At 41.9% G+C, this 24,872-nt stretch overlaps 1 protein-coding gene across 2 annotated transcripts in view; it reads right to left on the minus strand.

Annotated features, from left to right (window-relative positions):
• GLI2 (GLI family zinc finger 2) overlaps positions 1-24,872 on the minus strand; it is a 304,721-nt gene that overhangs the window by 47,403 nt on the left and 232,446 nt on the right. For both annotated transcript variants that reach the window (XM_083584535.1, XM_083584536.1), the window contains exon 3: positions 14,509-14,614. In XM_083584535.1, coding sequence (XP_083440661.1) covers positions 14,509-14,614 — 106 coding nt within the window. The remainder of the gene's footprint in view (positions 1-14,508; positions 14,615-24,872) is intronic.

Genomic DNA, 24,872 nt, shown 5'->3' on the forward strand with positions numbered 1-24,872 from the left:
GCACTAACTTGAAACTCTAATCCAATCAAAGAGTGCTTAGCACTCGATAAACCCCAGGAAGATTACTTTTTGTGTGTAGCTTATATCTAGCAAGAGTGATCATGGACGGCGGAAATTAAATTGGGGAACCTGAAACTCTTAAATGCAGGAAAACCTTGTACATAGGCACAGAAGCCCATAGTGAACCATGGAGTTGGGAGCAACCTTTATGGCTTGGTGCACATGAGGACCACAACACTGTATTGCCAAGGACAGGTGTGGGGAACCTGTGGCCCTCCAGATGTTGTTTGACTTCAGCTCCCATAATCTCTTACCATTGGCCATGCTAGCTAGAGTTGATGTGAGCTGGAGTCTAGCAACATCTGGAAAGCACCAGGTTTGTCACCCCTGGCATAGTAGAAAAGTCCACACTGAATGAGAGATTTGGCTTTGGGTTGGAAGAAACCAGCCAAAATTAGAATCTTAGGGTGCATTCATTGCACCATTTTCTTCTTCCACAGTACAATTTTCTGCAATCACCTTGGGAGTAATTCTAAAAGAATGCTGAACTTGGATGCCCTTACATTTTTTCCTGTCTTGAGAGAAAACAAGCAAACATTTAGCATCATCAGATTATTTGCAAACTTATGGCTAGGAAGTTGAACTTAGCTCAGATTTTCCATGAATAGTTGCATGAGAAGTCAAAGGATAAAGTTCAAAGGATCCTTAATGAATAATCAGATTGCACGAAGGCCTTGAGGAACATACAAGGGTGGAATACGGAGCCTTTAAATCAAAATGCAGTATTTTATTTTAGGGGGCCCCTTCTTTTTAACCTATAAAACTGAGGGGTGCTTAATGCATTCATGTGCGAGAGAGTGCATGAGTCCCAAGATTTGTCTTGTAACTGCATTTTTAAAATTTGTGTTCTGTTTCTGATTATTTCTATTCTCTTTCAACTTTGATCTGTGTTTTGGGTTCTGAGTTGCTTTGTATAAAAGGAAGCTCTCTGTTCCTGATTCCTGTTATCACGAGGGTCTGAGAAATGGCTATAAACTTTCCCCTTTTTGGTCAAAGCACATGAAATTTATGGGCACATAAGGCCCTTCAGAGTGGATAAAGCCTCCCAAATTAATTTCAAATAGATCAGGGGAAGTTAAATAGTTTCTCTTCCCTCCTTTATCTCTTTTCTGGGTAGTAGGAAACAAGGCCTTGTCTCATTCTTACCTTAGAAGAATTATGAGTATCTGAGTGATGCATATTATTTTTTAAGGAAGGGGAGGGGGGACTTTGCAGCTTCATGCCAGCCTTCCTTTCCAGTGAAAGGTTGTTTGTGTCCTCCAAGAGAACCTACAATATGAGGCTGTTTGGAACACTGGCTGAAGAGTTTTGAAGAGTTCTGAATTTTGTTTTGTTACAGCAGAGCAACATAGGATTTTTTTTTTGAAAAATGAAGCTTTTAACTTGTAGAAAAATCCTCTGCTGCTGGGCTTCAAACAACAACAACAACCCACAGCTTTTCAGTGTTCTTCAAGCAACATTTGGGACAGCCTCACTTTTTACAAAGCCCAAAGACCTACAGAAACATAGCAGTGTATAGGAAATGTCACAGAAAAGCACAGAAACAGAGTGACACGAGGCTTCATGGCAGTCCTGATCTGAGCTGGAGGGGAGTGGCTATTGACAATTTACTTTTACAATTTACAGGGAGGAGTTGAGAGACCCCTGAATAACCCCAATTCACTTCATTATTCAGCCCACACAGAGAACTGATGCACCCTCCTAGCATGTGCATAACCATTTTTCATCAGCGGATTTCCCCCCTCAACTCTCAGGGCTGCTTTTCCCACTGAGAACATGCTTTGCACTTAATTTAAACAATGAGTGGGAAACCTGTAGCCCTCCAGATGTCCCTGGACAGCAGTTCCCATCAAGCCCAGGCTGCATGGCCAATGGTCAGGAATGATAGGAGCTGCAATCCAGCAACATCTGGAGCCCCACAGGCTTCCTGCCTACAGTTTAAACCAATGGAACTTAAAATGCTTCACTAAGGCTGGATTGTGTCCAGTGAAAGAAAACGATAATAAAACCATATTATGATCCATCTCTCCTGTGCCTGGAGGGTAGAATGAAGGCAAGTAAGGAGGAATGAGATGGTTGGCTTTTTTGCCCTACCCCACAATAACCCTCGCCTTCCTTAGTTATGATGCTTGTTGGGTGCATGTGCTGCTTCCTTGGCTGCATTTGGCAACCTGGTCCTAGGATGAAATGGCTGCCTGTAGGGTCTGGGCCACTGGATTGCTCAGGGGAGGAGCACACCCATCAAATGCCGTGAATGAGCTGGGGGAGGAGAAAGTGGAGTAAATTAGGCAGCCAGGCTGGCCAATCAACACCCTCCACACCTGTCTCTTCTCATTCCTTGTTCTGCTGATTTTCTGCCCACTGTGCATGGAGTTCCTCTGCACTACTCATCATTTGTGGAGGGGATTCATTGCAGACTATATTCTGCAGGCCCAAATTGGCAGGATAAGCCAGCTAGGTCTTTTGAAACACCTTCTAATTTAATGTACCCGGTTCTTGCCACTGTCAGAGACAGAGAGAGTCAGAGAGAGAGAGAGAGAATATGCTGGTCTGATGGGCATGGTTACTCTTATGGCCTTCTTTTGCAATGCATTTCTCTTATGATTGTCATGAGAAATATTCATGATGAGCTATTTTATGCCTCAAAGCAAACAGTGACAAAAGCATCCTTAAAGTTGTTAAATCTGAAATTTAACACATGGTAAAGTCCTATGAAGCTAAGAGGAGATGCAAGCACAATGATGAAGAAGCAAAGAGACAGATTTTAAAGTTTAGCTGTGAAGTAAAAAACTAACTTCAAAAGTGGCCCTTTTTATGTTATTTGTTTATTAACCACAAGTTTGCATCCCTTGCTCTACCAGCAATCATTTGGCACATGTGGTCACACTGTGGGATCTTATTAGAGGTTTTTTAAGTGAGGTACTTGGTCAGCCGCTCCCTAGCCCTCATTTGGCTTGTACAGAACAAGCAACTAAAGAACTTTAAGAAACCATATTGAGGAAGATTGTTTAAATGGATGCAGCAGCTGTTACAGGAGACCATATCAGAAGAAACAGACCGGCAGAGCAATCTCAGACCAATTATCAGAAGTTCTGCTGACTTCAGTGAAATGTATTCCCAAGTAAGCATGCTTATGAGTGCAGTCTAAATGTGTCACGTTTTGTGTTATTAGCCCATTTTCATATCAATTCTTAAAATAGCAATCTAGTACCTAGTTCAAGGCACTATCTTGTGCCTAATCAGTATCTGGTGCATGGAATGTACAATGATGCACCTCTGGCTTGGCATCAAATTAGAGGCCTCCAGACACCCACTTGAAATCATTTGGATGAGCCAAAACATAGTGCAGATATGGAGACGATTAGCCCGATGGGCACCCAACTCTATTTTTAATTTTTTTTCCAAGAGCATGTTTTGTTCAATGAAATTCTGGCAGAGCATTCAGATCCAGACCTCTGCCAAATCAGGCCTGCTTTTAACCACAACCACTTGGGTGGTCCAGCACTAGACTGCAGCCTGTAGGATCTTTCAAGCCACATAGTCTAATTGGATTGACTCATCTCTTCCTCCTTTCAGATGTTTTGCAGCATGGAACTGCATGGGGATCTTCTGGAGAAGACCACGTTCTTCTGTTTGTGACTGACTGCACACTTATTGACTGACCCATGGGTTCCGGTGACTTCACCATTTCTGTTGGTTCTGTTGGTATAACCCCACCCAATTCCAACACAGAAACTTTGCAAATCTAAAACACAGACTAAATATTGTGTTTTAGTTTCACATTCTGTTTGTATATTTCTAATTGTCAAGCAACATCTCATTTCGTTTTTAAAAAACCCAACTAAGTCATACTAAATCAAATTGTGAGCTCTCCCTCTCTCAAAACAAACTTTGTTCCGCAGAAATATGTGCAGAAGGCAAATAAGCTTCAGTTTTTGGCACACACAAAAATACAAATCAGCAATCTGTACACATACACAGAAAACAGACACTGTACCTGTTAAAGAAGTATAATTGAAGGACACAGAACTTAATTCCACACGGGTCTACACGGGCTCTGATGTCACACAAATTAACATGTCTGCTTACAGAGGGCAAGTGTGTTGGCCTGGGGATGCCCAGTTACCCCTGCCCCTTCTAATACTATCACTGTGGTCAACATAATGTTTGAAGTGCGGGAAACTTTTCTGTGCTTCCCTGCACAGAATCTTGATTGGCTGAGATGAAAATCAAACTGTTCAGACTCCCCTTATATTTCTGCTACTGCCAGGATATGTAATGTTGCTACATTTATAGTATGGGTATGGTTTTTTGTTTTTTTGTATGCTGTTACATTTGCTATATGTTGTTGCTTTGTTATTGCGGTTATTATGAAATTAGGCTTGCAATTGTTGATTTTGTGATGTATTGATGGTTGTAAGCTGTTTTGAGCATTATATTTTTGATAACAGAACAAAAAACATGGGCAGCTAGAACTATATGTGTTGATTATACCATGAGAACCACAGCAACATCCCATGAAGGCAGTGGCAGTAGCTATGAATGTTTTTTCTCCTATCACTGGAAGGATGACTGTCATCTTTTTTCTTTCTCATATATATATATACTTTGCAGCCATCAAATCAGCCTGTACAATAACGCAAATGGCTGTTATTTAGACTACGTTCTAGTGTACTGACATATGTTAAGGGTCATTTTAGCTATATATTTATACATCTAGTATATTTTATCTTACTGTTTTACTTTTTGAAAAAAATGCAAGCCACTCTGAACTTGTGCTTTTAGAAAGAGCTATAAATGGAAAGAAATAATAAAAAAGATGTCCTCCAGTGGATTACCAAATAGCTACTAGCACTAAGTCAGAGATGGAACAGAGCTCAATAGAGATCACATAACAATGAAATACACATAAACGATTTATTTCCTTTTACTCCAACTCCCAATAAATGCAGTACATGCAATGATATTTCTATGTAGGTCACAAGGTACTTCCCTGGTTTGATCGGTCATCTAACTTCTGTTCTCCATTACTGCCACCCTTACTAAATGAATAACGTAAGCAAAGATTAAACAACAGTGATAATGGGCCTATTTATCATACAGACTTACAGTATGCATGTCTACTCAGAAGTAGGTCTCTTTGCATTCAATGGGACTTACTTCCAGGTAAGTGTGAGGTGTGAAGCCTTAGATAACATTTATACCATTGTAATGGCTGAGGCTTCCCCTCAAAATGCTTAAGAATAGTAGTTTGGCAACGAAAATTTACCTCTTAAAGACCCCTGCTCTCTCTCTCACAGGACTACAATTTCCAGGGGTCCCTAGGGAGAGAAACTGGTAGCAGAACTAGTTTAAGTCTACATTATCTAATGGCAGCTTCATAGAAAGCCCTAGTGAGTGGTGTAGATTTTACCAAATGTCATGAGGTTGACCAAACAACTACAAGAAAACAACTCTTTGCACATTCAATTGCTAACTTTGAGTTTGGATGAACTTCCAGCTCTAAAGAAGCAAAGAAGCATCGATCAAAAAAGCCAAAGACTTAAAAGCAAATCCCGTAGAAAGGTACATAAGAGTGAACACTGTGGCGTCGTCAAAATGTGGGTTATGAAGTTAAACTGGCTTATAAGTTTCATTTTATAAAAAGTGACTTTAAAGACAGGTGTGTTACTTTTTTATCTGCCTGTGGATACTAGATAAGCCATATTTTTTTTTACAGAAATATGTCCTTTTGATGTAATGGACTAGACACAAAAAACTCCAAATAGATTTTTCCCAAGGAAAGCCTGTGTGCACAAGGTTATGTGCTAACTGTAACCTAATTTGCCAAATATAAGGTTTGTCTCCACAGACCAAATCTGGGAGATCATAATAGGGAATGCTGCCCAATTAATTGTTATACCATTCGATAAACTGATAGCAGTAATGTACACCCAACATATGGAAGGGCTAAGAAGCCTATGAAATGAACAGAGGCAGCTAGAAAGGAAGACTGTGTAACGTAAAGTTCCCACTAGAGGTGGAAAGTGACACGGTGATACACCAAACACAGTAAGAATAAGCGCCTGTCTAGTATGCTGGGGGAGGGACTTTTTCTGTCCTGGAAATTTATTTCAAAATACAAATTACTTGGCCAATTTAACATGCAGATGCAGATATAATTGTAGATAAGCAAAGATCATAAGGACCCTGTTACAGCAATTGATTTCAGCTTGGAGGAGTGTGCAAAGTTGCTGCTGAAATCAATAAGATTGGAAAGTGCTTCACATCACGCCAGTTGCTTGGCTTTAAAAGGGGGAGGGTAGATGTCATAGCCCTACTTGGGTGTTCAGTTTGTATGTGAGTTTTTGTTTTCACCAGTGAAAGTGCTGTCAAGCCCTGTCTCCCAGTCTTCTTCTTCTAGTTGTGCTAATTCCATATTTTGGGGCATTTATTCAGAGCAGCCTGAAAAACAGCTTAAGATTTGAAGAGAGGTTTTAAAAGATGAATATGACAAAAATTAACATCAGAAGCTGCTCTGAATTATGTTCATTTTCCCTATGACAAATATCTTTTCCATCAAATATATTTAAACAACAAATTGCAATCGGACATAACACTGAACCATAGTTTAGTGATTTGTGTGCAATACATCTCCCTACTCTTTCTCTGTTGTAGCCTCAAGGAGCAACAGATGCTTCGGATCATCCCCTCCTCTGGAACAGTCATGAAGAGGAAGTTGAAAGCAACTGTTTCCACTTTCAACTAACCACAGTTTGTGATTTGACTGATTGGGAAAAGCTATGGTTAGTTTAAACAATGGTTTGTCCAAACAATCCAAGATCAAACTGTGGTTTATTAAAACTAACAGCACCCTCACTTTGGTCAAAACAACATTCAGTGGTTAGTTGAATATAGAAGTGGTTGTTTCTGATCTCTTCCTTGCAGCCACCCTGGAGAAGAAGAAAGGGCGGGAGTATGAAAGCCTGAGGTTTGTTCATCTGCCACAAAACTATGGTTTAGAATTACATCTGAATCTAGTCACAGATTGCCACATTGGGACAAGACAACAATGGCAGGAGAGTTAACAGTATCTGGAGATAGCATTCACCCTGGAATCATACTTTATATGGCACATTTTTACAGGTAGTCATATCTATCACCCATACAGCAGGAATTTTTGACTTCCCATCGGACATGAAAGGTAGCTGTGTATCTCTAAATTCTTGGGCACTCAAATTAGTGTGTGCCCACTTCATGTTTACAGATCCATGTCTTTGTGTTAGGCAGTAACACAAAGTCTTCAGTGGAGCTTATTCCTTTAGTCAGTGCACAGGACTGCATCTTAATCCTCCCTCAGATCAAAGTTCAGTGGACTGCTTGGGGCAATACACTGCTGTATTCTTATTGTAACTGCAGATAGAAACTAGAATTGCTCAGGTGTAAATCTGACACACAGAGTTTGACTATTCAGAAATTATATAGAGCAACCTTCCCCCTTTCCTCAGCTACTCAGTTTTTAGAGACTGTGTACAGAAAAGAACCACCCAAAACTTATTTACGGAATGTAACGTTTAAAGAATAACCCACAATCCCCCCCCCCCGGGCACTCTTCAGCAGTCTAACATTAGGGCTTGCTCACACTTATGGCTCATCCCCAAACTGCACAGTCTTTTATTGAGATTTGAATCCCATGGCCTTCTTGGATCACTCCAACTCATCTGCTCTGCTGTTTGCTCTTCTCTAGCACTGGCCCTACTATTAGGCAGAGTGAGGCAGCTGCCTCGGGTGGCTAATTTTGGATGTCGTGATATTGTAGTGAATTATTAGTAATTTTATTTATTACTATTATTCTTATTATTAAATATTGTTGCTTCAAGGGAAAGGAAGAGGTCTTTGTGGGACTTGGCCGGCCTTGCATGCCAAACACCTTGACTTACCTGGGAGGGAGCAGCCATTTGTGCTGCATCTCAGGCAGCAAAATGTCTCAGGTTACCTCAGGGCTGTCACTTTCTTTTGAGGAAAAATTTAGATTAAATGTTCTTTTGCACTTTTAAAAATAAATTTTTCTGTGGTTAGGAACTGGTGGCAAAATGCACTAAGATGTTTGAGATAATGATCAATTGATGGGAGATGTATGGCCTCTGTACAAACGAATCTAGATGAACGCTCACTGTTGTACAACATCCCTGCTAACAAATCTGAATGCTCAATAAAGAGCAAACATCTCCTAAGCTCTGTGCAAGCTTTGGGCAGGTAAATCAGGGAGAACGCTTAATAAACATGTTACTTGGCGGAGCCTTTGGGCTGGCTCTGCTCTTCTTTACAGCTTGTGTATGTGTGTGTGTGTAAAACATTGTCATGCAGAAGACACTGACCCCCAAAGTCTCTGTTAAAAACATATACAGCGGTTCCTCAGGTTAAGTACTTAATTCATTCCAGAGGTCTGTACTTAACCTGAAACTGTTCTTAACCTGAAGCACCACTTTAGCTAATGGGGCCTCCTGCTGCTGCCACGCTGCCAGAGCACGATTTCTGTTCTCATCCTGAAGCAAAGTGCTTAACCTGAAGCACTATTTCTGGGTTAGTGGAGTCTGTAACCTGAAGCGTATGTAACCCGAGGTACCACTGTAACCTCCCCATTTCCACTTTTCTCCTGCACAAGGCCAAGGTAACATGTTCGAAGATGAATCCCTGTCTGTTTTCTTTTTATATTAATTGACTTGCACAGCTGTTTTATTGACTGGGGTGGGGTGGCACAGAGGAAAAGCTATGGGGAAATTTGAGGGACTCCCCACCACCAAATGAGGATTTCTACCAGGTATGTACCCCTGCAGCTTTGTAATTCCGTCTGAATAAAAACAACAGTGCTGAGGCTGCATCCTAAAACATGCCAGGGTATCAATTCCCACCTGCCCCCCCCCAAAAACACACAGTGCTATCTTTCTTGTTACATTTCATAGTGTCTGACAACTTTTAACCACAGGAAAGAAGCTGCTTTGAAGAAGTCTCTTGCTAAGTCAAGCTCTAGCATGGAGCTTAGACGCCTGAGCCCTCAGGGCTCCGGATTGTCAGCAGCCTTTTTTTCTTTTTCTTTAAATAGCTGAGTTAGGGGTTTTTCTTCAGAAGTTTTTTGGGGAGTGGGTGGGACAGGAGAAACAAATGAAATTGAGTAAGAAACGCAAACTAAAAGTGAGGGACAGAACAGAGCTCCCAAGGCTATCTCGGCAGATCCTGATATAATTTCACGCTTTTTGGAGGCATTTAATTCTAAATTGTCTAGGATGAATTTTAGAGGGGCAGTCTCACAGAATTAAACGGACATGATACTGTCAAGGGAGTATCTGTCAAGGGAGGAACCCTTGTGTTGGTTCTTCTGTTAACATCCTCCACCAAGCCTACCGTTTTCAGCGGTCTCCTCTTTGGATGGGCCTGAAAAGCATTTGTGACACGGGAATTTACTTATAGCCAGCGGAGGAGAGTGCAAAACTTATTACACAGTGAAACTTATTACAATGCATTCAACTGGATGCATGAAGAAACTCTCCACGGCAGTTCCCCATGTGTGTTTACTTGCCTGCATAGAACAATGTCTGAAGAGAGACATTCATTTGCCCAGCTCATTGGGCACAGAAATAGTCACTTCATAGTTTTCTCCTGCCTAAGACATGCTTTCTGGAAACTCTGGAAACCATATCGCGCGCTCTCTCTCTCTCTCAGCTGAAGATACTGCTTTGCAAATCTGTTTACTTGATACCCCATACTGCACACTAAGAAATGTGTCCCACGTTGACTGTCCCAGTTTAGGGTCACTTTAGAGATACACAAAAGCCCAGACAGCAACTTTCTATGCTTATGCTCTGTCCCCGACCAGACTCGCTTGTTGGAACCCCGCTGCTCCTGTCCCCAACAGCTGTGATGAACTAACTCCTGTGCTCATTAGGTTATATGCAAACAGTGATGAAAGGGAATGTAGAGCCGTGTCACGTTGAGCAGTCAGAAAACAAACCTTTGACACAAAGCAGCAGGCAGATAATAAGACTCTGTCGTTGACAACAAATGAGACTACACTTAATTTGCTGTGCAGTGTTCATGTAATTAGATACATTTGGTACAGGCAAGGAAGTAGACAGCTAGAATATGGTCATGATGAATTGGGGGACCCTCTGTCAGGCTCTGATCATATTAATCATAAGGCCAAAGCTTGGTGACTCAATTTTTCTTCCGAGTATGCACTGTTACTTTCTTTTCCACAGGGAAAATATGCTACAGTTTTGAACTAGAATTCTTGTGTAAACAAACACACACACACACACACACACACACACACACACACACACACACTTGTTATGTTTAAAGTAGAATAATCTTAAGAAATATTCCTTTTGTTTGAATAAGATTTTCTTGTACATGGTATAAGCACAGGATAGCCCTATCAATTCTGCAGCAGAATTCTATTGTCTCTCATGGCACCAGGAAACAAGAATAGCCCCTACTGTAGCATCCATAAAATCTACACAGTGGTGGCCACTCTGTTTACCAATCTGATCTAAAGCACAGGATGGTATCAGTGTACACTATAATAGATAGAAAGCCCTCTTTCCTTCCTGCACATACTGTAAGGAGGTTTCTCCTGCGGAGACAGTGACACAACACTGCAAAAACAGGCACAACCACTAATTTATTTCACCGATAGCCTATTTGAAATCGCTTATATACAACTTTTCACCGGAATTATAACTAGCAGGTTTACAAAAATAAAAGGATACAGTTGTAATAAATTAAAATTTAGAAAAAGATATCCAAAGGTTTAGTAAAATCTGATACTCAGGATTGATTGTCTGAGAATGCATGAGTAAAAGTGCGTGCTTTTAGCCGGTGGTTAAACACCAAGGCAGCACTTGCCTACTGCACCTCCAAAGGGAGATAATTTCACAAGGGAACTACCACTAAAATTTGGTGCCCCACCTCTCTTGCTCTGTTCTACATTGCGTTGCCCCCTGTGGTGCTGGCGCCCAGTGTGGTTGCACTACTCTTAAACCACTCTGACCATGGAGGCCTTCCGTATGACTATGCAAGGCCTAAGTCACCACCAGAGCCTTCTGCCTGTGCCATTTGTGGCTATGGAGGCTTGAGGAATTACATTTCAGTCAATTCTGATTCAGGCTGGCCTGATCCACACATCCCAGACCAATGTGCATATTGGAATGTTAAAACTAGCCTGAATTCTACAGGGCAGTTCTTGGCTCACAAAACATACCCCGGTGCATTACAAAATTGGTGCTTCGGAATTTAGAAATGCACTTGTGGAGATATGTATTTCACAAGATTTCTATAATGCTCGGTCATAATAAGCCCTCAAAGCAGTTTAGAAAAAAGAATATAATTATCAGTAAAAAAAAGAGCTGAAACCCACTATATAAAGGAGCTGTAGTCCAACAACATCTGAAGGGCCACAGGATAGCCACCCTTGCCCATAAGTCTGTTCTTCTTGTTTTCAATGTGGAACCAGAAAGGCTACACTCCCTCACTTCCACAGAGGTTTCTGCCAAGGAAACAGAGAAGGCCTCTGACTTCAAACTCCGGAAGCACTGCTTTTTGTTATGGATTGTCCAGTAGCAAAATAAACTGTAAACTTCTATGTCACGTAGGGAAGTATTAAGTTAGAAACAACATGTTGCTAAAAAAAGAAAAAGGCTGCAATTTTAAGTCTGCAAAATAATAAACTTGTTTAAACAAACCTTTGTGTTTTGGTTTCTGAGAGCAAAGACTGATCTTACCCGACATTAATGCCTTTGATTGTTCTTTCAACCAAGTCAGTTACTACGAAAGAGTACAGTATAATCCTTTGGGGAGTTGGGTTAGGGTCAGAGGCTGGCAGCTGGTAGGATTATCACTGATGTAACCCAGGTAGATCTTGCTGCTGATTTCACAGAGTCTGAGGCAGTATGCCTCTGGACACAAATTGCTGGAATCGCAGGTGGGGAGAGTGCTGTTGTGCTCAGGTCCTGCTTATATATGGGCTTCCCTTGGGTATCTGGCTGGCCACTGTGAGAACACAGTGCTGGACTAGATGGACCACTGGCCTGATCTAGCAGGCCCCAATGTTTTTGGTAGTAAAGAGTCCACACAGCTCAATAATCCAGCAAGCGGAAAAACAACTGCTCAATTATAGGGTGATTTAGTCCAAGTGGTAATGCTGGAATAACATAGCCCTCTAATCTAATTCATGAGTAGCACCCTTGTCCCCTGGGGTGCTGGGGGAAAGAGCAGCAAAAAGGAAACCAAAGTCTAAGATCCCAATCAGATGAGGATACTGGAGGACAGCATCCATCTCTTTGCTTTAGATCACCTTGGTCTAAGACAGTCTTAGGTACAGAGGTTAATATGAGGACATTTCTTGGCAGTAGGGCAAACTGAAGACAGGAGTTATTTATATTGAATACAAGACCCAAGGTTGATGCATGCACTCTTGTTTTTTAGTACGATGCATTGGCTCAGCTTGGGTTAGATATGCGCATGTTACCTTGCTCTTTTGAATGATCCAGAGGATGGGCAGATCCAAGCTCAGAGTGGTTCCCAATCTAAAAGTACCTAGGTGGCAAGCCTATGCTTATTTACCTGGGAGTAAGTCCCATTTGACTCCATGAGGGGTTACGCCTGTTAATTCACCATCATGTTGTAGAACCTGCAATTCCCACTAGCAGAGAGCTATCCTAGAATGCTATGAGTGGTATTTGACTAAGATTTACTCAAAGCAGAGCCACTGAATGTAATGGACCAAACTTAGTCATGTTTCTTCATTTCAGTGGGACCACTCTTAGTTGACTACCACCTTAGATGCTTCATTTTGCATGGAAGGAATGAAACTCCAGAGCAATGTATAGTTTTTGTTTTGTTTTAAACAGTTAAAAGATCAGAGCATTTCCTGTTGCCGCTCCAAATCCATTACTATGAAACCCCTAGGTTTTAGTTTCAGAAGCCATGGATGTTGTTGTTATTATTTACTGGATTTTCCGGTTGCTTCCAAGGGAACTCAAAATGACTTACATTAAAAATGACTGACATGATAGAGGTGGCCATGTTTTATTATTGAACTGCTCCTCCCAGCTCCCCTTGATGGGAGCATTTCCCCACAGTGATCAGCATGCTGACCATGCAGTGATAAATCCAACGGGGGATATTCCAGGCCAGCTAGGGAGGCACATTTTGTCCCAGGCGCTGTGCCTGGTATTTTTTGGCAACAATGAAGCAGTTAATACCCTTTTCAAAGACCTCCGCAACTCCCCATTGCATGAAATTGCCCAGCTGTCAGACCTTCAGACTCGCCTTCATCCTCACAGCAGTTCTTCTCCTGCTTAAAAAGGGGGATATCCGGAAACAGGGCATTCCAGAAGAGGAAAGGGGGAGGAAACTGTCAGCTGTGCTGCTCTTCATCACGTCCTTAGGAGACGGCATATTTTTCTCCTCACTGGTTGCAGCTGGATTTGGAAACAGCCAGAGCAGGATTTTGACCCCTCTCTAGAGACATTTTCTCCTCTTTCTCCAAAGTCTTATTTTCATCTCTAGTGAGTAACTTGCTGTCTATCACTGGCTGCTGAGTAAGTTTCAAAAGTATGAACACCTAAATGTGTAGCTGTGCCTCTGGGGTGCACACAGAGGAGGGCCTACTGAAAATACTTATGAAAGGCAGTGAGGCCCTGTATTTGACTGGAAGAGGAGGAACAAAGATGCCCGTGTTTGTGTGCCAAGATTCTGCAGCAGCAGTGCAGAAAAACATTTTATTACTAGCATTATCATTATATTTATTTATCTCCCACCTTTCTCCTGAGCTGGGATTAGAAAACATAGCAGAATATGGCACCAAAGCACAGGACTCAGTTTCCTGAGAATTTCAGTTTTCTGCCTTTCTATGGCAAATTTCTTTCTTTCTTTTGCGGATTTCTAGTCTTTAGCAGCACCTCCTGGAATCTGAGAAGCTGGAAAGAAAGCCAACTAACAGAATCCTACACAAGTCTACTAAGTCAGTCCTATTGAGACCAATGGGACATACTCCCATGTAAGCGAGTAGAATGGTTGCATGTGCTGTAGCACGCCATCTCACTGGCATATTTCTGTATGATTTATTCCATTTCTGTTGGAAAGTGGAAAGAGCAAATTAAGGACCTTATAGAGCTGTGACGATCAGCAGTGGAACTATTTACACAGCTGAACGGCAAACTATAAAGATACACACCACTGTGATTTCTGTGATTTGATAACACCTGTAGAGTAGTCAATATTCCAGTTAACAAATTTATACAGAGGACAAAAGAGATAGATTCTGAGGAAGCTAAGAATAGAATGCTTACCCTTGCAGAAAGGCCTTGCTATATATATGCTGTAGCATATTTCTTTCTTTTTCCTGTCATTAAAGTCCAACACAGGAAGGAGGAGGCTACAGCAACAGAGCAAACTGGTAAAACTTACCCATGAATGGCATGGATAGAGTGAGGTTCATAATGGTATCTTCCCTCCTGGTGACGCATGTCAATTGGCAAAGGAGCATGGAAGGCTGGGAAAAGATGCTGTGGCACTGTGGAAGGAAAAAGAAGAAAAACGGCTTCAAAAAACTTCCTTCATTTTATTAAAAAGAAGGGGGGGGGAAAGCCCCACAAAACAGTTTCAAAAGCACTAAAGCTCCATGCATTTTAGAGCAAGTGCAGAGCCAAACAAGGGGGTCTTCAAGATATCTGTACTATCGTACACCAGAGAAGGAGAATGAATAAATAATCAAAGCCATTTGGAGAAAGCCTACATCTTTGACATAAAAGATCTCCAACAGGGTTTTTGACAAAGACAAGCAGCTAAGCGCTCTTTGAACTCAGGGAGATTATAGGAACTACCAAGGAATACTCGGATCCCAGTGCAAATCAGAGTCGACAGAGCTTGGCGGAACCCAGACCAGAATTGCTTCCACTCTCAGCAGTAGCAGCACCTTTCCCTAAGGTATATACACAAACATCCCAACTTGGAAATATTTATCTAAGGGTGGAACAGTCAAGCAAAACACCAATGTGAACTCTTTTTTATAAAAAAAATAATAATTCAAAATTAAAACAAAACATATTATCCAAAAACAAATCATCCTTATTCCCCCCCCCATTTTTCCTTCCTCCCCCCACCCTCCCACACAAATCCCACCCACCCCCACCCACCGGGTTCCCTCAGTTCCAGTCTTTGGTTTCTCTGGGAATGCTGTTTTCTGCATGTTACAAAGTTGTATAGATCCTCAAACTATTTAGCTGATTATTATCAATAAAAAGTTTGTGAATGTTTATTCAAAGCCAGCCAAGGAGTCCAGTTCGCTTTGTTGTGTCTTCAAATACTTTGTAAAGGGTTCCCATTCATCTTTAAAGTCACAGTTATCCTTGTCCCATAGCTTATATGTCAGTTTTGCCAGTTCTGCATAGTCCATCAATTTTTCTTGCCATGATTCTTTAGTTGGGGTGAGAACCAATGTGAACTCTTTAAGCAGGAAGAACTGGAAAGGAAATGTGGCTGTGGTCCCACCGAAAGAGACTTAATAGCCCTTACTTATCATCATTTGTGGCCCCACTGATGTGCATTTGTTTCCACTCCATTAAAGAGGTCTGCAAAGACCGCAGAACACCTACAGTGGCTTATGAAAGCTACAAGCCTTGGTATTTATTGCCAGTCCCCAAAGTTAACATTGTGATTATCTGAGAGCTGTAAAGCAGCTGGGAAATTCACTGCACAAAAATGATAAACTGACTAATGCATTTGTATGACCTCTCAACCCTACATTTAGATCCTGTTTTCCTTCCTCCATGAAACCCAAAGCAGCATACATGTGGTTCACAGGCACTGAACTGAGCTGACCCAGACCTGCTTAGCTTCAACAAGATGGTAGCCTAATGCCCTCAAACCATGCCCTAGAACACCAGTCTTCCATTGGTGGGTTGGAACTCACTACCAGGTCACAGTCTGATCTAAGTTGGGTTGCAAGAGAAGCCATACCACCATACAAATATAATAAATATAAATATAATATGGTGCAAAAATTAGGAAATGGGTCCCTGAATGCATTTTTTATTATTATTAAAGGTGGGTCCAGGAAATGTAAATAAAAACGCAAGAGGGATTGGGCACTCCCTGACCCTTTTGACTTTATTAGGAGGAATAAAAACTTAGCTATAGAACATCCCCAACCCTTCTTTTCACTGTGGTCTTGTCAGCACAAGAGGAATATTTGGAAACCGCTTGAACTGCACATTGAGCAAAAGCGAAAGAATACAGAAGATTATATCTATATCTCTATATCTATATCTATATCTATCTATCATCTATCTATCATCTATCTCTATCATCTATCTATCTATCTATCATCTATCTATCTATCTATCATCTATCTCCATCCCTCTGAAAACCACCTGGCTGCCAGGGCTGTTGAGAGAGGAGTAAAATCAGAGATGATGGTGTAGAAAGAGTTCAAGGTTCCATAGCAGCCTTGTTCTAAGAGTCACAGGGGAATCCTGGCAGCTATTTTGCAGCCTGGCCAATGTCAGCACACAGTAGAGTAACTGTTAAACCTCCAAAGAGAAAAACAACAACAACTATGGAGTTAATATGAATGAATTATGGGTCCACTACCACCTCCCCAACCCCAGCTATTCCAGATTCTATGTAAACATTGATTTGACACTGCTCAAAGGGCCTGTGTAGTAGGAATCTTTTAAATAAAGATGCAGCTCGTGTCTATCCAAGTGGAAAGGGCATCATGACCCTGTTTGGTCTCAAATGAAAACAAAATCTCATTCACACTCCAGTTTTATAGCCGCTAGACTCTTCAGTGCCAACCTCTGTCCAACTCGATGCCAAGTCCACAAGCACTTAACAGTTTTCAGTGCCAAGGCTTAACCCTGAGAGAATCAACAATAGAGAACATGTGCAGAATGTACTTCCTTTCCAACTGAAGTGAGCTGGGGAGTCCCTCGCTGGAAAGAGTTGTGCAAACAAGGCCTTTGTCTCATACTGGGTGACCACTTCAGTGGTACACCCAGCTTTGGAAAGCTAAACTCCAGCACATTGATTTAGGGGACGCTAACATGTGGCCAGCACCATGCCTAACTGTGTACTGGTGGCTAAAGAAACTGGCTCATCTTTTGTATCTGTCAAGGCAAACTTTGACGCTTAAGTCCCAATGGGGAAATGGAGGTAAGAGCTCGCTCACACATTATGACGTATTGGCAAACATCTGTTACATACTCCATATACATGCTGAAAGAACCTTTATCACACATGTTTGCAAACATCCATTTGTTGCTTTAGTATGCATTTTGAAACATAACATGTGTTGTAGCCATTAGAACTCAGGTTGAATCCCTGACACCTCCAGTCAAAAGGATAAGAGGTAGGAGGTGATGAGAATGGCTTCAGGTGAAACCCTGGATATATGCTGCTATGTGGATCATGTCATTAGTCATTAGTTGGATCAGAAAGGAGCCAGGAGTTTCTTGTCACTGTTCTGCTCTTGCTGGAGTGAAAGTGACAATAAAGTTCTTGTCTAGCTTCTTGACTGGCATTTTCACTAAGCCTTTCATGATAACTACTCAATGGACAAGTATTCTTACCGGGTGTGAGGCAGTTACATAGTTATACACACAGGGGTTAAAAGAGGTGGACATCCTTGGAATGTTTAATTATTAGTTATTAACGACATTTTTTGCTTGTCCTCTAGCCAGTGTACATAAAGAACTAAAGACTTACATGGAAGCAAGCTCCCAAGAAATCTGTCTAGACTTACTTCCCCACAAGTGTATTTATGAAATGATGGGTCTGACCCTCTAGTATGGTTCTGCTATGGTCATTCACGGCGTATTTCTGCCTATTAGTGTGATTGCTGATCTTTTGTTGATGTTGATGAACTGTGTATGAAATGATTTTATTGTGGTTTAGTATATAAATGGCCCTGGGATCATTTGAAAAGCAAGATTATATCTAAAACAATTAAATCTAAATTTAATTAAACTAACTACCAAACAAACAAACAAACAAACAAATATGGGATATTATAATTAGAAAGCTGGTATTGGTGTGTGGGATGATGTATGAGGTCACGTGGATAAAGAGGACAAAATAAATTGTACTGTAGCATGGACATTGAGTTTACAGGAGCCCATAATAATTAAATGGGAAGACCCAACATTGTTCGCTCCAGATGTTGTTGGATGACCAATCCCATCACCCTTGACCAATAGCCCTGCTAGCTGGGGCTGATGGGAGTGGTTGTCCAACAACATCTGGCTACCTCTGCATTAAAGGAAGGAGAATACAGAGAGATTGTACTTAAGAAATCAAACAACAGAAGCACAGGATCTCATATTTTTCTTGAAAATGTGGACATTTTCTCTGACTGTAGAAAAGCCTCTTTTTCTTGTCCTTGGTTGCCTGGGCACATTATTAATATTTTGTGTATTAGGAAGATTGCAACCTTGTTACCTGTAACTTTTCAGGGGCCATGTAAACACTAGCCTCAGACAAAGAAGGGATATAGAACAAGGTAAATATAAAGATGATCTCCATGCACTACCAATCACAGAATGGGAATACCTATCAGAATCAGCATTTTTATTTTTGTTTTCTGGAGACAGAAACAATTGCCTGATTTCTCAAAGGGTAAGCATACATTTCAAGAGAGAGAGAGAAATCTCTTTCAGCAGTCTAAACAGAAAATGCAATTTCTTAAGTTGCCCTTGTTGGTGTCTCTTCCTTGAATGTTGAATTCAAATAAATGAGGGAAAAGACAAGACTGAAGTGGAGAGCTTTAAACCAGTGGTTCCCAAACTCCCCCACCCCCATGGACCACTTGAAAATGGCTAAGGGTCTTGGTAGACCACGTAATGACTTTTCTGCCAGTTTTAGCAATTGTAATCTGCTGTGCTACATGCTGTGTGCTTTTCAATTGTATTTTTACAGACATACTTACAGACTCCCCAAATGAAGCTCACTGACCACCAAGTGGTCCACAGAGCACCATTTGAGAAGGCCTGCTTTAAGTTTATTTACACATTTTGCCTTTTCCCATCTAGAATATTGTATAATACACATCATATTACTGCAATGAATGGGAACCGTGCTGGACATCTTACAACAAAATCCTATAGATTGTCTGCTCCAAAGTAAGTCCCACTGAGTTCAATGGTCCTTACTACCAGCTAGGTGGGCGTAGGTTTGGAGACCCAGCACAATGATTTACAGGTTGCTAAGCAGGATGTGCAGATTAATACTAAAAGTGCATGAACTCAAAAGTTCCATGAGATTAAAGGGGCAGTTGAACTACTATGCTGATATTGCCCTCTTGGTGTTGGATAATTTCCACATTTCCCACATCCACGTGTTGAGTGCAGTGGTGTAAGCTGACACCAGTACATGTGTGGAAGCCATGGCAGCTGTAACTCTGTGCTAACAGGGTTTCAACATCAACAGAGTCTGTGTGTGCAGTCTTTCCCCACTGCAGATGATTATGCTCAGTACATGGCTGTTGGAGCTACACAGCATTGGGTTCATGGCCCCACTGCCGCTTTAATTGTGTGGAGCTCCTTATGTAATTAATGCAAGAAGGGGGCTGTCCACTCTCCGTCCACATTACTGGCTGCTGGTGGTGTGGGTGGACAAACACAAAAGTCTAATGACATCAAATGCAAGGCATGGGATAAACTTACAGACGTTATGGGGGGCGGGGAGGAGAAGAGACTTCACTTTATAATATCTAGTTTTGCTGTGAGGAACAAAATGGAAACACACTCCTTCCTCTTTAAGCAGTTATAGCTGGTGGCACAGGCCTCATTTTCATTTGATGTCCCTTAGAGTTCAGGAACTTGTGATTCAATCAGAATCCTAGATAGCAAACTGCCCCCAGGTTATCAGTGTTTTTATGATGTCATCCGAATAATGATCTTGCTGTTTAAGGGAGTTGAATGGGCAGAAGAAAGATCTCTTGCCTGAAAGCGCCACAACCTCCAGCTTAATGCACCGTTAATAATAGACTGGGGTGAATTATCAGAGGAGAGAATAGGGAAGGGGTCAGAGAAGGTCTGAGACAAAAGAGCGGGGGGTGGGGGGAACTGGGTCACAGCAAGCATGACAGAGCATATCCTATGGGTACGCCGGTGGGATTCTCCGCAGATGAAGTCACAGCTACCACACAGAATTGGAACGTGCTGGGAAAGTCATCTGCAGGAGCCCCATCCAACTAAGGGGGTGGGTGAGAAGCAGAGCAGAAAGCCAAACTTACAGTAGCTCTGACTTAACCTGCAATCAAAACTCCATTAAGGGCTTACATTTAATAGCGCTTCAAGTAAGATGACTTATTTGAAGCAGTTTACAAAATACGCCCAGTGCAGAACGAATGCACTCTGTGCCAAAGAAGGTAATTATGTGGTTGCTAATTACACTTTGTCTGCACATTTTAAAGCCAGAGGTGAATGTGTAACTTGAGCTATAAAACAAAGCCTCATTCAAATTGCTGCTATAGTTCCCTCCCCCCAGCGCTGCTGCATCAGTGGCGGGAATTATCTCCCCCCTCATCCCCACTCCCATCCTCCTAGCAAAACAAAAGAGGATACAGGTACACAGAGAACCATGTGTGATGCATTCCGCACTCTCAGCATTGCTTTCTACAGATCATTCATGCTTTAATCATCCATGACAGAAAGATGTTGGAGAAAACTACTGTTGCTGTTATTTTTAACCATCTGGAGATTTGCATTGCCTCCTGTTGCATTATTTTTAAGTTACAGATAGGTAGCCGTGTTGGTCTGCCATAGTCAAAATGTATCTGACGAAGTGTGCATGCACACGAAAGCTCATACCAAGAACTAACTTAGTTGGTCTTTAAGGTGCTACTGGAAAGAAATTTTTTTTTTTGTTTTGATTATTTTTAAGCTACGGGTGGAATGCAGTTGGTTTCCTTGCATGCAGGGATGGGCTTTTGATCCAGTGAGGCATCACTAGTGGAAGAGGAGGAGAGGGTTGTTTTTTTTTTTAAAAAAAATACAAATTCCCACTTTCCATCACTGTCTCCCATGCCACTTCCCACCCTGTTTCTGGAGCTGATTTTCAGGGATGTTGAGAGTTGCAAGGAGGAGGGGAAATGAGGGGGGGTCCCCTCCCTTCTTCTTCTCTTAGTGGGTGCTTCCAGTGGAACAAAAGCCCCCTGTGAGTGCAAGGGCACCTGCTGCATCCCATCTCATATCATTTACCAAGGGTACTTCATTGAGATGGAGATGATATAGGCTACGTGGCAAGTTAGTAAGGTAAAGGGACCCCTGACCATTAGGTCCAGTCATGGCTGACTCTGGGGTTGCGGCGCTCATCTCGCTTTATTGGCCGAGGGAGCCGGCATACAGCTTCCGGGTCATGTGGCCAGCATGACTAAGCCGCTTCTGGTGAACCAGAGCAGCACACGGAAACGCCATTTACCTTCCCGCCGGAGCGGTACCTATTTATCTACTAGCACTTTGTGGTTTCGAACTGCTAGGTTGGCAGGAGCTGGGACCGAGCAACAGGAACTCAGCCTGTCGCGGGGATTGAACCACCGACCTTCTGATCGGCAAGTCCTAGGCTCTGTGGTTTAACCCACAGCACCACCCTCGTGGCAAGTTACTACCTGATAAATGTTCAGCTGCATAGACCCCAAAATTAAAATGGTACAGGACAAGAAACTGGGGATTGCAACTGTTAGCTTTTCACAAAGCTTCACAGCATTTTGATCTCTCTTTTCTCTCACAGCTGAAGATGCAATGCTTGCAGTAGTTCTTCCCCTTCCAGCCCTTCTAGGTGCCACCATGGACAGCGAAATTTAAAAGCCAAGAAGTGCCCAGAGAGGGCTTCAGGGGATGAAGAGTAGAGAAGCAGTAGGAGGGTGTGAGTAGGTCTGAGGGAGCAGAAGGGAACAAATCCAGGATGACTACAGGTAATAATTTACCTAGTGGTAAGCTTACCAGAGTGTGCTTGTAAGAACTTAGTAAATAAGTGTTCAGCTGTATTTGCTTGCCAAGAGGAATGTTGAAATACACTACTTTCCCACTTCTTGGGTGATTATAGGTAACTATAAATGGTAACTTACTTGGATGTGAATCCAATCACTTGATAAGCCTGTCATCCAAGTAGAGAGGTTATTAAAATAAATAAATAAATAAATAAATAAATAAATAAATAGGTTGTAAAATTCCCCTTGCACCTTGGCAGGATGCTACAGAGAACCAGTTTACCATAGGAGGACAGGGAGAGTGTGATAAGGTACCACTTTTGCATTCACCCACTGAGATAATGGAAGAATGGGTGCTGGAGGGAGGAAGTCAAGGACTGCTTTCAAATTCCCACTAAGTCCTGCAACAGTTGGGGTGTAACCTCAGTTGGAAAAAGTACTCTGGGCCACAGCAAATTTCTGGGAGCTCAGGAGAAATGCTTGGCCCAGGCCTATTCCCAAACTGTAAACCTGATCCTTAAGGGGGCATGTGACCTTATCCAGAACAAGCCTGTTCCATTTTAATCTCAGCATCCATCACCATTTACCATCATTATCTCTATTTTCTTTGGATTGAGTTTCGGTTTAGTTTCCCTAATCCAGTTCATCACTGACTGCAAGCACTGACTCAGGGTGCTCAACTGGATTTATATATATATTTAAAAAGTATTTATATCTCACCCTCCCACAAACCATCAGAGCAGTGTACAGCATCATAAGAACAATTAAAAGCAACACAAAGCAATCATGAAAATGGCTGGCTCCTCAAAGGATATTTTAGACAACCTGAAGGAAAGGATAAACAGGGGTGGATGTCACCCATATACTGATGTCATCATATTCCATAGCCTTAAGTCACATCCACACTGAACACTCAAAGCACTCTTATACCACTTTAACAGTCATGGCTTTCTCCCAAAGAATCCCAGGGACTGTAGTTTGTTAAGGGTGCCGAGAGTTGTGGGACTTGTATTCTTTCACTGCTGCTTAAGGGTGCATACATATGTATGCATGTGAGAGACAGACACACTTCATGTATTTGCTCCAGGACACATCAGTGTTTACCCACAATAATTATAATATTTGGAGCTGCCCTAAGGATTCGCCATATATGGGGCTGTAAATTAGATGTGAATACATAATCCACTCAGACATAATTCACCCATGCTGACCTTTTAGCTACCACTCTAAGGCTTGTGCTGGAACAGTTGAAGTTGCATCTGAAAAGTGAGCAAGGGGACTCAGGTAGCTCCACACACCAGAATCTATGATCAAGTACAAAATAACCCCTCTTCAGCACCACAAATCCAACTCAATGGTATAACGTTGGAAAATGTCTATCACTTCTCCTACCTTTCCACAAAGGCCAACATTGCTGCCAAAATCCAGCATCGCCTGAGCTCTGCGAGTGCGGCTTTCTTCCGATTGAAGTGCAGAGTGTTTGAGGACTGGGACATTTGCAGGGAAACCAAAATGCTTGTTTACAAAGCTATTGTACTACCAAGCTTACTATATGCTTGTGAAACGTGGACCACTTATAAATGCCATCTCCAACTCCTCGAAAGATTCCATCAATGGTGTCTCCGAAAATTTTTACATATCACTTGGGAAGACAGGCAAACTAATATCACCAGTGTTGAAGCAATGATTCTTCAACATCAACTTCGTTGGACTGGTCATGTTGTGCAGATGCCTGATGATTGTCTTCCAAAGCAACTACTCTATTCCGAACTTAAAAATGGAAAGTGTAATGCTGGTGGTCAACAAAAGAGGTTTAAAGACTGTCTCAAGGCAAATCTAAAAAAATGTAGTATAAGCACAGACAACTGGGAAACACTGGCCTGCGAGCGCTCCAGTTGGAGAACAGCCTTTACCAAAGGTGTCATGGGCTTCAAAGACACTCGAACTCAGGACACAAGGGAGAAACATGCTAAGAGGAAGGCATGCTTGGCAAATCCACACCATGATCAACTCCCGCCCAGAAACTATTGTCTCCACTGTGGAAGGACGTGTGGATCCAGAATTGGCCTCAACAGTCACTTACGGACTCATTGTTAAAACCGTGTTTATGGAAGATAATCTTACTCGGCTATGAGTGATTGCCAAAGAAGAAGAAGACTGAAATTGTAAGCAAGGGATGTTTGTTCCATAAGACATCACAGTGAGATAGATAGCTTAAGCAGGTATCGTTCTGCTCTGGTAGCCAGTGCTTCTGATGGACACACAGGAAATGCCAGCATGAATAATGAGAGAATAATGTCCCCATTACAAAGTTTCCTAACATCCCCTGCGGTTGAGGGTCAGTGATACACTTTAATTCAGACCCACTTACTGCAAATTTGTGTTATTACTCTCTTTTAAAAATTGGATCTTTTCTGTTGAACCCCTAGGTTTTATTCCTCAACTGTGCCATTGACTCACTGTAAAACTAGCAGTTATAAAACCTTCACCGGAGGTGCGGTGAAATTTAGCTCTGGCCTATAATCTGCTTGAACACCCTCTGGTAAAAGTCTAGGCAGAAAGACTATTGTTCTACCAGATGTTCTGGATGCTTTCAGTTATGGGGAGGGCTAGGAAAGGATGCAAAGGTGTCCCTGAATTTGTTCTACCCCCATGAAGCTAAATAATTTATATTGGTGTCGTGTGGTATCACCACACTTCTTGAAGCATAGTGGAAGGTGAAGCCTTTGGAGAAGCAACAGCTCTTATGAATCATGATGGAGCCATGTGATGGAGCTTTGGTTTTCTTACATTATGTATCTATTGTTTATATAGTGCCATCAATGTGCACAAGGCTTTACAG

The sequence above is a fragment of the Podarcis filfolensis genome (genome assembly GCF_964270895.1).
Source record: "Podarcis filfolensis genome assembly, chromosome: 1".
In the NCBI taxonomy this organism is placed as follows: domain Eukaryota; kingdom Metazoa; phylum Chordata; class Lepidosauria; order Squamata; family Lacertidae; genus Podarcis; species Podarcis filfolensis.